The sequence below is a fragment of the Setaria viridis genome, chromosome 3 (assembly GCF_005286985.2).
Source record: "Setaria viridis chromosome 3, Setaria_viridis_v4.0, whole genome shotgun sequence".
Lineage (NCBI taxonomy): Eukaryota > Viridiplantae > Streptophyta > Magnoliopsida > Poales > Poaceae > Setaria > Setaria viridis.
The window spans coordinates 39,460,009-39,472,827 of NC_048265.2; the positions used below are offsets into that span (position 1 = coordinate 39,460,009).

A 12,819-nucleotide genomic window follows, 5' to 3' on the forward strand; every position below is an offset into this window, starting at 1 on the left:
GACAACTTTTGCGCTAGAGCAAACTGAACGTGTTTCAGTTTTGGTTAAATTTTCCTTATTTAGGATCGTACATTGGTGGGATCCCTAGATATGCTTTCAAATAAACTTGTTGATCTGGTAGTATTATCCTGCTACATATTTTTCATATTCTTATAAAAAATATCATGTTGTTTGCTGGTGTAGCTTAACCATATAATCCCAAGCTCAGTCTTTTAAACCTTGATAATTCTTTTTGTTGGAGCAGGGCATGCATTAAATTTAAATGTCATATTGTAAGACTTTCGAAAATTATTGATAGCACAGAGCTCAACTTTTAGACGCTGAGTTTTCTTTCACAGTCTCAACTGTTGTTTGAATTTTGAGTTGGTTTAGTACATTCTATCCTTTTTCAGATTGTTGTAGATTGCCATCACCAGGGGAGGACTCGCTGAATTCTGAATTTCTGATGTTCTACTCAACAGCAGGGTCTGGCAAACGTACGAATGCATCATCCTGAGTCCGCTGCTGTTGGCTTCTTGCAGAGCCACTATCTCAAGCGGTTTCGGTTGTGAACTTGTGATGAGCAGTTCGAGTATGAATGGTCCAAGTAATTATGGTTTATGTCTTTTAGTCGCAAAGTGTATGCGGATCATTAAACGTTGTTGTAGTACAAAAAAATCGCCCATCAAAATCAATTCAGACGTGCTAGTCAAACTGCAAAATTCAGTAAATTCAGTTTTGCTGTTTCTTACTATCATCCACCTGATCTGACAGTTCATTCTGTGCAGATCCTTCTTGTAGAAGGGGAAAAAAAACTCACTCTTTACTTGGCACATTTCTAAGCTCTGAACTCTGAAAGTAAAGCATCTATCACGGCTACCTTTTTTTGGGGATCATGCGGCTAATCATTGCAAGAACATGGATGATGATGGATCTCCACAAGACTTGTACTTGAAAATCACACTCTCCAAGCATCTTCAAAAGGTGGCCTGGATGCTTGCTTACCTGCTTAGGGTAGACATCCCATTCGATGCTACAAAGTGATGTGCATCTGCTCTCTGGTAAGGAATGTGAATGAACCTTCTGAAAGCTGCCATGGCCATCTCTTTCTTGTAAACAACTCCATGCCTAGGGCAAAAAGCTAGGCAAGGTTGCTGTTCAGCTCTCAGATCTGCCTGCAAGTTATTTTGCTCCTGTAAATGGGAAAGGATGCTTCCATAACATGCTACCATCACAAAGGTTTAAACTGCTTTACATCTTTTTTTTTCATCAACCATTGTAAGTAAATGGATGCAATAAGAAAAGTATCAATAGGAAAAGAACCTAAGCCACCAAGGGACACCAACCTAACCAGTAACCACCGTCAGCTGCAACCTTACATATCATTGGTGCTGGTAACAGCAGGGGAAAGAAAATCCATATTGTTAGAATAAACGGCACTGGCAATATCCTTGTCTGACGCATCATGGCCATTTTGGTTCCTGGAATGGTTAGGTGTTTGCCCTAATCATGGCGGTGTCGGTCACGGATCGCGAATGATAGCTTCCAACAGCCACAGGCAAGGTCCTTGTCGTACCACTGGGGCTTATCCGACAATCTGAGCCAGTTAGTTGCCAAATTGCAATCAGGCCATCTGTAAGACCAGAATTGCATTTTTGCTGGCTGAGCTTGGGATTCAGACAGCTGAAATGCAGCTGCTACGCATGGTGGATGCACGCTTGACAAGTGATGTTGTAGACATGTGCAAGACTGGAAGCAAGCATGTGATGCTTCGATATGACCAAGTGGTGTTGATGCCTTCTCCTGCAGAATCCTAGGGAGGAATCAGACAAAGATGTACTGTAGATAATACGGGGTCGCAGCAGTTGGATTATTTTTTAGACTTTTCTTAGGATTCTTCAATGCTTTGAAACTGGTTGTGAGCTTTTGGGGACTAAAAAATTGGAAATTTTTATTTATTTAATGGATCACATTTTATCTGGAAAACAATAGTATGCCTGATTTCAACTGGAGTTAAATTGCACGTTAAATCGCATTTTTAGAAAACTCAAATATAAAACATAGAAAAAAATTACCACACTACCCTACTACTCCCTCCGTTCGGTCGTTTTAACTTTTTTAGTTCATAGATATTATTATGGATATAGATATAGTGTATATATAGGTGTATAATAATATCTATGAATCTAGAAAAGTCAAAACAACCTGCAATTCGGAATGGAGGGAGTAATAATAACCACTCATGCAATCAAATGCAGTTTACCAATTTCGGTAGTTAGCAGAAAAGTCAGCATCATAGGTTCATGCAAAATACGAGTAAAATCTACTGGAGCCTCCAATGGGGAATCAATTCATATGCAGCAGCAATGATAATAGCATAAGCTCTGCTTATTCTTTTTAGTGATGCTATTGACAGGGACAGCAGTTACTGAAATACAAGAATCTGCATGTACACCCCCAGCCTTTGGCTACTCAAAAGAAAAAATGTAGACTCTATCAGAGGAAATAATGCTAAACTGTACCAGGGCCTCACTAAAAAACTTCGAATTCCAGGTCCTCGGAGTTACTTCTGAACTCAAGGCACTTGCCTTCTTTCTTCTTCCGCTCTTTCGCGAGAGTCACGACATTGCAAGGCTGTGTCTCTGGTGGAGCAGCGGACCGTATCAGGGCCCAATTCAAGCCTTCAAAGAAAGGGTGCTGCTTGATCTCAGCAGCTCCTCTCAACGATCCAAGTCTGTTCTCAGGCTCCTTCACCAGCAAACCTCTGATGAGATCTTTGGCGTTGCTACTCACAGCTGGATTGTCCGGGAACCGGAGATTCTGTGAGACCACATTTGCTAATGTTTCATCATTCCCAGGTCCTCTGAAGGGTGTCTTGCCATATAAAAGTTCATAAAGGAAGACACCAAAGGTCCACCAGTCAACAGCGCTTCCATGGCCATCCCCTTTGATGATTTCTGGTGCAAGGTACTCATGCGTGCCGACAAAGGAATTAGAGCGTGCATCAATAGGCTCTACAACAAGCTGAGGAAGCCTTTTATGGGAAGATTTAGGCTTCCGAGGCTTTGGAATTGATGGTAGACGTGGTGTGAAGCAAGATGTTTGGGCACAAGAAGGCTGCTGGAGGCATGATGAATTGATGCAGTAGTTCTCTGCACAAGGTCCTGCAAGTTTCCTTGGTTGGTGGTTTGCTGTTACAGAGGATGACCGAAGGAGCACTGGATTCACTGAGCACCTCAGTGAAAGGTCAAAGTCTGATAGCATTATATGTCCATCTTCACGGACTAGAATGTTTTCTGGCTTTAGATCACGATATATGACTCCTAGCATGTGAAGATATTCCAAAGCAAGGAGAACTTCTGCAACATAAAACCTGCAAAGCAACCATTTCATCAATATCATCAGTGTATCAAACTAAATCAGACTAGTTGAGGACTAAATGAATGTACAAGAACAAAGTAAACGGACATGCATAATTCAAAAGTACAACATAGTAGAAAAATACAAGAAAAAAAGCTTTATGTTTACAGTTGACTCTTAAGAGGAAGTTGTTACTATTTGTTTATTGACAACATATAGAAGAATACTTCTTTTCAGACTGTTCAAGCAAAAAAAAAAGGCCTATAACATTGCTTTTGTGACAAGCTGATGGGCATTGAATCGGATCCATGACAAACCAACTAAGAATCAAGTACCTACAACTACATTCCCATGTAACAGTTAAAATGGAGGCACAAGTGTGTGCTAGAGGAATGATCGGCCAGAAAATTTAGCTATTTGTGCAGAAGAACATAGCAGATCTGTATATATGAAATTCAAAGGAATGCAAAATGCTGGATATCAATACAACTTCAGAGTTCTAAAGAGATTTTAATTTAGAACAGCTAGAAAGTATGCTAGAATCTCCATCCGGCTGTATGTGCAGCTTTAAGGATGCAAATCTATCTTGGGGCCAAACAAACTTTGTAAAGTAGGCAATGCACAATAACATATTGATCATCACATTCCTTGTGATCACTAGGCAAATTTAGTTTTAGAAGCATTAACGGAAGTCAGAAAAGGAAGAGATAAAACCATGGAGACTTCCAGTGCACTGAGTATAAAATAATGTCTAAGTACTGAATAGAATTTACCTTGCTGCTGGCTCTGGAAAGCTTCTTCCAGGCTGTCTTTGACGAAGAACGTGCAAATCACCACCTGGACAGTACTCCATGACCAAGCATGAGAGATTGTCTGTGGTAAAATGGGCATAAAGAGTTGGGAGAAATGGATGATCCAGCATTTCTAGTATCTCCCTCTCAGCCTGAGCTCGAAGCATCTTCTTTCTATTAATAAGGTACTCGATATCCATAACCTTCAAAGCAAATAAGCAATCTGAATCAACCAACTCAGCAAGATACACAGTCCCAATGTCCCCACAACCAAGCCTCTTCAGAAGCTTGAAATTGTCGAGTCCTAACGATCCCTGTTGCAATGCCAACTGACGAATGGTTAGCCAGCGCAGATCCTTTGCCATGTGTGGCCTGTTACTATAGCCACACAATCCAAATTGGCTCTCATCACTAATACTTGTGCTACAACCATACTCACTAATGCTGCTCTTTGAATTCTGGGAGCACTCGCCCTTTTCCTCTGCTCCCATCCACTCGGAAGATGTTTCATCAGATTTTTCTGGTCCTGGAGTTGATTTCTCTTCTTCTGCACAGCTGGTGGGATTTGTAACGCTAGATGTTGAAGAGCAGCTGGTTGATGCGAGGGAAATCGACTCCTTTGAAGAGCAGAATTTAGTGCTATTGGAGGAATCACCCAATGAAGATGGTTCTTCTTTCACTTTCTTCTTACCAGCCGTTTTGCATCGGAAGACTGGCTTGACAAGTCTGGATGTAGTGATGGGTTTGCTCAAGATTGGGACTCTTGGGGAGCCATCATCAGTAGCTGCAGAAATTTTACTTCCTAATTTACCATTTTCCACCAAGGAACTCTCACTATCAATAGGGTCACCACTGATGACATCTTGGATTCTGATCTTCCGAACCTCAGCTGAAGTTGAAGACACAGAACGGATAGAGGTGACTGCACTTCCATCGGCTGTCTCGAACTCACAGTCTTCACTGAACTCGCTCGTACCTCTAGACGAACTCTTGTCGATCTTCTCCGGAGTGAGCGATATTTCAATCAGGTTCATCTTTTCATCATCATGAAGAAGACCCTCAGTACTACTTTGGACCATCAAAGAGGCATAGAGCCTGTGGATGGTCCCAGCTTCAGATGAACTCGAAGATCCAGGTGACATCGACAGCCTCTTCATTGCAGCCATTTCTGATGCCTGGGAAATGCATAGCCTTCTCAACGCCTGCTTCATATTAACAGTCTTGGAGGATATCCCGATGCCTGCATTTTGAGACAGCCCAGACCTAGCTGGTTTCTTGAGAACACTCTTTCCCAGCGCATCTCCACCTGTACTGCCAGGACTAAGTGCCCGACGGAATGTCCTACTATCAATCGCTTTAAGAAGCTGGTCGAGGTCATCTTCCACAGGATAATCATGACATTTGCTGCGTTTCTCCTCATCTCTGAGTTTAATATGCAGCAAGCTGGAGCCACCAATGGGCGCACTGTCAAATTCTTCCTCGGTAGACTCAACTATCTCGGAGCTACAGCCAGACGACCCCATGGCCCAAGAAGACTGATTCAACACGGACAGACAAGGAGTACGCCAACTCAGCCCGTCGCCGGCAGGGACATCCGAGCCAGGCAAGTCATACTACAATACCAGCACCTTTCACTGAGACGTCATCCAAGATGAGAGCCCCAGGGAACCCCCAGAAAAGCAGGCCTTTTTTATAACAAGTGCGGCAACCAGTGGCCACCCTGCAAAGATCATGAGATCCAGAGTTAGTGATTGAGACATGGCAACAGCTACATCTTCCGGATTAAAGAGGAATTATAGTAAAGAAATTCAGAGGCGAGCGTCGAGCAAGACTCCAAGAAGAAAGATACACTCCACATCGACTGAAACCACAACTGGCAAGCAGGGGTAGTTCAAATCGAGAACTTGGGAAGCCAGAGTTTGGAGGAAAACGAGCGCCAGATTCTCCACTGAGAACCCATTTTGACTCCCGTTCCGAATCACCAGGCAGAGGAAACGGAAGCGACAACCGAGACGGCGCCTCTCCCAAACCAGGCCAGTTAAATCTACTAAAAAACCGCTATAGCAAGAGGAAAAATTGGAACTTTTTTTGCCTCAAGAAATACACAAAGCATGACTCCAGATCCAGGCGGCGGCGGCGGCGCCTCGCCACCGGCGAGGCCGCATTTCGCGGAGGCCGCTAGGAACTCCCACGGAGCAGCGAATTCGCGTGTAATCTGAGCACGGACACGCCCAAGGACCGGATTTGGGATGGGCAGTAGAACGGTTGAAGAGAGGAGCTGAAGCTTACCAAGAAATGCCGGGCCGGATCTCCAAGCGGGGAGGAGAGGCGGCGGGGGGCGAGTGGAGCCGGGGACGTCTGGTACTTCTGGGGAGACGAGCTTGGCTGCTGCTCCTCTTGGGAATGGCGGCTTCGGAGAAAGCGTACAGAGGGAGGGAAGGGAGCGAGAGGGAACAGCAAGAGAGGGAGAGGGAGACGGAGGAGAGAGAAAGGGGGCATAGAGAGAGAGGAGACGGGGGGTGCGCCCCACGAAGACGAATCGGCCTAAAAGGGGATCCAGGATCCTCCGTGCAGAGGCCATCAGCGGCACCTCCAGCTGCCATCTCGGCGCATCTTCAGCCGTCGGATCGTTGACCTGAACGGCTGAAAATATTTTGCTGCGGTAGATTAATATTTCCACGGTGCCATTGGCTGTCCAGCCTTATTTACCTCTCATTTTTTTGCATGTTCTCCTTTAGGGACTGGGTAAATGTATGCCGAAACCAGAAATATGATTTGTTTTTTTTCAAATTTATATGTTTGCAGAGACTAGTCGCACATTATTTGTGATTTTGGTATTTTAGCTTTTAATTTCTGAAAACCGAAACTAGATTTGCCAGTCTAGGAGATCATATAGGGGTGATCCAATCAAACACATAATCGATCGGCGGATGCCTGTAATCTCAACTATCCGTTGTATCTATCCATTACACCTCCTAGGAAGAAGCAAGCCTCGACCATTACCTTTGTCTAGACTCCTAACAACAAAGCCATCACGAAAGAGGCGAGGATTTACGCTAATGCTACCGCCTATTAACAAATTAAATGGGTATGTTGCGGGACAACCTGCCCGATGTTTTCTACACCTTTTCAATTTTATTATAATTGGTAAAAGCATGTAAATCATATTTCAGTTCACGTTATATAAACAAGCGTACAAGTAGTTAGGAACTTATGATAGAGAGCAGCAACATCAAAAAAGGGAATTGTCGACTCCAAAGAGGTAAACATGCCAGGATCCTACTAATTCAGGTTTCTAAATCTAATATAAAAAAGCCTTTAGAAAAAGAAACTAGAAGAAAACTCAACCACAATTTTCAGCATGATTAGATTTTCTCATTTTTTAGAAAATTTTTTATTTGACATTAGAAGAAGATTCAATTCCTTTCTTGACACTAAAAAAATTTATGTCCCTTATATGGCACCAAGTTCTATCTTTTAGTCCTTATTTGACATTTTCGTCACTTTATCACTTAAGTCGAATGAAACAACCATAAAAACACCTCCAAAATTCATGGAACTCTTTTTGATAAAAGAACAAATGAAGATGAATCTATTTTGCTTCAAAACTCTATTTTGTAGTTTTCAAATTTAAACTCACCAAATCTGACTACTTTTGAAGAATATTTTTTAATTTTTATGGTACCAAAATACTTTCCAAAATTATGAAAAAACAACTAATATTCCTTACATGAGATGTAGTCATTTATAAAATTATTTTCCATCATAAGTTCATGGTTCTTCATAATTCCTTATGTAAGTTTTGCTAGCAAATAATTTAATAAGTTACTACATCTGAGTGAGAAATATTACATATTTCCTTAGAATTTTTTAAAGTGTTTTGGTGCTATAAAAATTTAGATAATTTGTAAACGTAGCCTAATTTGATGAATTTTAATTTTAAAACCGCAAATGTACATGTGTCCTTTTAATAAAAATGGGTTCATATTCTTTTGTTTTGTCATTACAAAAAGTTTCATAATTTTTGGAGGTGATTTGGAGATCGTTCCACCTAATTTAACTAACATAAGTGACGCAAATATCAAATAAGCAATGAAAGCTAAAAGTTGGTGTCATATTAGGAAGGAAAACTTTTCAATGTTAAGAAATGAATTGAGTTATTCCAAGGTCAAATAAGGAATTTCCTCATAATTTTCTATTTTCCCCTACAAATAAACATTTACAAATCAAGAAAAACAAAACCGGCCAGCTAGATGGAGACATAGGTGGATTCATTTCCTTGAATAGGAAGAGAGGCATAGATCCACATCATGCAAGATCACAAGCTCAAATCGATCATAGATAAAATAAAAGTTACATAGTAAAATAGTATATGTACATGCAACCATGTTCAATCTAGAAATTTGAGAAGGTCTCCAGCAAATGAGGAGTAACTTAGGGGGTGTTTGGTTCCCACAATGGACTAAAATGTGCACTTTAGTTGGACTAAACACCAAAACACTTGACTAAAAGTAGGACTAAATCCTTTAGTCCTGGACTAAAGGGTGCCTAGGACACCCCTGTCCCTCATTAATTGCTCCTTCCCGCCCGGCCCCCTCCGCCGGCCTTCCTACCACCCGACCACCGCAGCTGCCCCCGTCGCCCGGCCCCCGCCTCCGCCGCTCCCGCCGCCCGACCCCCACCCCCGCCGCTATCACCTCCCAACGAGCGCGGGAAGTAGTGCGCGGACGGCGCCGCCTTGGACCCCGACCCCGACGGCGCCGGCGAGCCAGAGGACCTGGGCGTGCCCCTCTCCTGCCGCCGTAGATCCAGGAGGAGGAAGCCCTGGGCGTGGCCAGCCACCATGCCTCCCACTGCCGCTGCCCCTGCCACGGTGCCCAAGCCCCGCGCCCGCCCGCCGTTGGCGACCTCACCGCCCTCCCGCCCGGCCCCCGCTGCTGGCCAGGGCCGTGTGCCAATGGCAGCAGCCACCCCAGGCCGCACAGCGCCATCACAGTGCACCACCAGGCAGGTCACTCATGGTCGCCCGCCGCCGCGCTGGGGCCGACCGCCCAAGTCCGCCTGCCGTCGCACTAGGGCTGGCCAGAGGCACGCGCCAAAGGCAACAGATGTCCAGACTGCACGGTGCTGCGCTCCCATGCCCTCGCGCCATTGAAGCCCCAGATCGAGATCTAGAAGGAAGAAACAGGAAGAGAGGGAGAGGGAGAAGGAGAGGAAGGGGAGGGATGAGGAGAAGGCAAGGGACCGGAGCTCGGCGGCGAGGGCATCGATGGGGGCCGGGGCTGGGGAGAGGCGGTGGCGCTTGGTGTGTCGGTGGCCATGGGGATGGGCCGGGTTGTGTGAGGAGGGAGAGGAATGGAGAGGGAAGGAGCAGACAGCAGAGGAAGCGTTGGCGCCAGGAAGGAGTAGGCGCCGGGGTACCAGGGGTAGGGAAGAAGGGTAAAAGTGTCTTTGTTCAACATCATTTATGAACTTTAGTCCATTTTAGTCCATGAAACCAAACAGAGATTAGTCCATGGACTAAACTTGGAGTAAACCTTAGTCCATGGACTAAAGGAATCAAACAGGGTCTTAGCTATCTGCGACCTGCGTTGCAAAGCATCACAAGTTACTTGTTGAAAGTACTTGCAAGTGTCTCTTTCAAAAAAAGAAGTTGCTTGCATATGGTGCAAAAGATCTTGACCAAAATGCTGGATTTTGGTAGACTTTTTTGTGTTGGGTTTTCTATTGGAGGATATAGATAATGGGGGGCAAAGTAGTTGGGGTCTGAAGAATTTGCTCGCTTCATGAGGAAAAGAGGTGAGTGTGTGTGCCTCACATGTGCCGAAAGTGACAGAACTGAATTCTGGTTAGCCTGCAAATGCTCTGAACATTGATACATGCACGGAGAACAAAATTAAGAGACTGAGGCCCTGTTTAGTTGCCCAATTTTGAACAACTAAAATTACTGTGCCAGCACTGTAGCATACTGTAGCGTTCCGTTTGTATTTGTGAATTATTGTCCAAATATTGACTAATTAGGCTCAAAAGATTCATCTCGCAAAGTACAACCAAACTGTGCAATTAGTTTTTGATCTCATCTACATTCAGTACTCCATATATGTACTGTAAGTTTGATGCGATGGGGAATTTTCTTTTTGCATAGTGCCAAAGTTGGGATTTTAGGGTAACTAGACAAGACCTGAATGCTAAGTGTTCCTGCAAGAATTGAAAAGGGAGTAGTGGAGTATAATCCAAAAGCAGAAGTATGTCTCTTTATTTTCAGAGATTCATCGTTGGACATCTGTCACCCCTTGCGTACGGGAAAGCATGGCAAAGACTACCAGAGACAAGTACAGCCATTGAATGCCTTTGTAAACGTAGTAGCTTACCACAGCATATGGTCGAGACAATATATGTTGTCTACTGCCGGTTTCGTGCACCCTTCAGGTATAAATTGATGTCCTTTCAGACATTGATAATTTGACCAAAGATTTTAGGTTAATACATGAAACATAATGAACTTATAATACTATGACACTGTTATAAATATGCACATGCAGTGTAAATAAATATATATACATATATATTCAAGTGGCTTTACTTTTAAATTAGATTTGTAAACACATATATAGGACGAGACTAAAATGCACCCAGGTACATTCCGCACAGACCCTCCGCGTGTCCCGCGCACTAACTAGTTCTCGCATTAACAAAGTTCACGCTCGTGCATGATAAAATTAAATGGAGGCAACCAACCCCGTGACACCATCTTACATCTCAAACCACTTACCACGAAGCATGCATGCAGGAAATCTTTTTTTAATTTGAAAAAAAAATGCGATATCTGCAAATTCGATTTTAAATCCATTTGAACTAGGTTGTTAGAAAAAATGTGCTTAACAAAATGAGATCCATGAAGGCTATATTTGATGAATTTTTTTAAACTATGTAATTGCAACAGTGTTGTAGTGTAAGTTGCAAACACTTCTACAACATAATTGCAACTTGGTTATAGCGTATTTAACACCGGTTACAACTAATTATAACCTAGTGTAACCTTCTTAATTCTAGTTGCAATTATTCACTACTCACTTGCAACCCAATTACTACTCTGATTGCAACATGATACACTTCCAACTCTTACTGAATAGAATTGCAACCGGTTATCATTGGTTGCGACTAGTTACAACCTAATTGTTTTCTAGTTGTTACTAGCTGCAATAAGTTACTGTCCGGTTGCAAACCCAGTTAGTACTTACACAATCACTACTTGTTACAACCAATTACTACTACCCAATTACAACCCAGTTACTACTTATTACAACTAGTTACTACTAAGTTGCAATACAATTGCTACTCTAGTTGCAACAAGATACGATTGCAACTCAAAATTGCAACTTGACGTGATTATAGTGACCAGATGCAGATAATACAGAGTTATAACTAGTTGCAACTCGGTGGTAGATAGAGTTGCAATTGGTAGTACATAGATATGCAACTCGCTTAAATGATTTAAAATATATTCATACTGGATCTAGTTTTGTTAAGAATATTTTTTTAGTTGCATGCAACAAACATTTTGTCAATCGGGGTTATGGTTTAGGAGAAAATTTATTTCAAAGATTCGAACCAACAAAAGATTCCATACATGCATGCATGCAATTTGGTGGGATTTGCATGCTGGGTGGTTAGTTGGGTACGCTAGTTGCTCCAACCGGATGCGTTCGAATGCATTCTATGTACAGTAAATATAAAAGTGCATGCATAAAGAGAAGATAATTTGCTGACCTCACGGGACAGACAGCATGCATTTCTCCGGCCGGCTACACGTAGTACGTACTTGCGTGCACCATGCACGCAGTTGCCGTGTGTGAGAGTGAGTGAAGAAAAAGGTGACGCGTACGTGGAGTAATTTAGGGAACGCAATGCTACCTGCTATCACGAAAGGCGAATCTTAGTCGGTCACGGCGTCGACGACCGGCCGGGTGATTGATTGATCGATGGACGGACGCGCGATTCGGTGGATTGGTTCAAGAATGCATTGGTTTACTTTCATTAGCGAGCTACTACTATACTACTAGGCCGGATACTTTGTGGCGGAATTAAGAATGGCAGCTCGGCGTAGTTGCTAACCGACCCATTGATTAGCACCCGTTCTCTTGTGCTACGGATAAGATTAATTTCTGTTAATTAGCGCTTTAACTGTATTCGTTAGTCGGCGTTCGCTGGGATTCAATCAGCAGGGGCGCAACATTTTCAACATATCAGCAACCAATTCAGAGTACTATATTACTACCTCTTGAAAATCATTTACTGGCCATTACATCGTCTAATCCCTAGTATGCTCAGGCCCCGTGTGGTGAAGTGGTGGAGATTGAGCTAAATTTTAGAGGTGCCAATATGAGAGATAAGTGGAAATTAACCATGCTAGGTCAGTAAGGAGGAACCGCCAAAATCATGCATAACACTATGTTAAGGCCCCCTTGGCGCAGCTCCTGCGGGCTCCAGCTCCACCTGACACCTGACTATAGCAACACTATACAGCACTGTTCACGCGAGCTATTTTTCTCTCACCTCCCCCTCCCCCTTACAAACCCACGAGTGTGGCTCCACCGGCTCCGGCTCCCGGGTGCTACAGTACTACTACAACACCACAACCGAAGCACCCCGAAACCCGGCCAAAGGGGCTGCAGGACTTAACGCATTT

At 43.4% G+C, this 12,819-nt stretch overlaps 1 protein-coding gene across 1 annotated transcript; it reads right to left on the reverse strand.

Moving 5' to 3' along the window:
• Positions 1-2,303: 2,303 nt before the first annotated feature.
• On the reverse strand, positions 2,304-6,652 carry LOC117849526 (serine/threonine-protein kinase D6PKL1). Its single transcript, XM_034731100.2, has 3 exons — positions 6,420-6,652; positions 4,113-5,850; positions 2,304-3,352 (listed from the first exon to the last, which is right to left on the reverse strand). Exons 2-3 carry the CDS (start codon positions 5,651-5,653, stop codon positions 2,512-2,514), a joined length of 2,382 nt encoding a protein of 793 aa, XP_034586991.1. The 5' UTR covers positions 5,654-5,850; positions 6,420-6,652; the 3' UTR covers positions 2,304-2,511.
• Positions 6,653-12,819: the final 6,167 nt, after the last annotated feature.

What these genes read in the sequence shown, in the direction of transcription:
- LOC117849526 (XM_034731100.2), bottom strand. Translation starts at nt 5,653, where the DNA reads ATGGGGTCGTCTGGCTGTAGCTCCGAGATAGTTGAGTCTACCGAGGAA. An exon ending in TTTCCAGAGCCAGCAGCAAG is followed by an intron (nt 3,353 to 4,112) that starts GTAAATTCTATT and finishes GTTGCTTTGCAG; the next exon opens with GTTTTATGTTGCAGAAGTTC.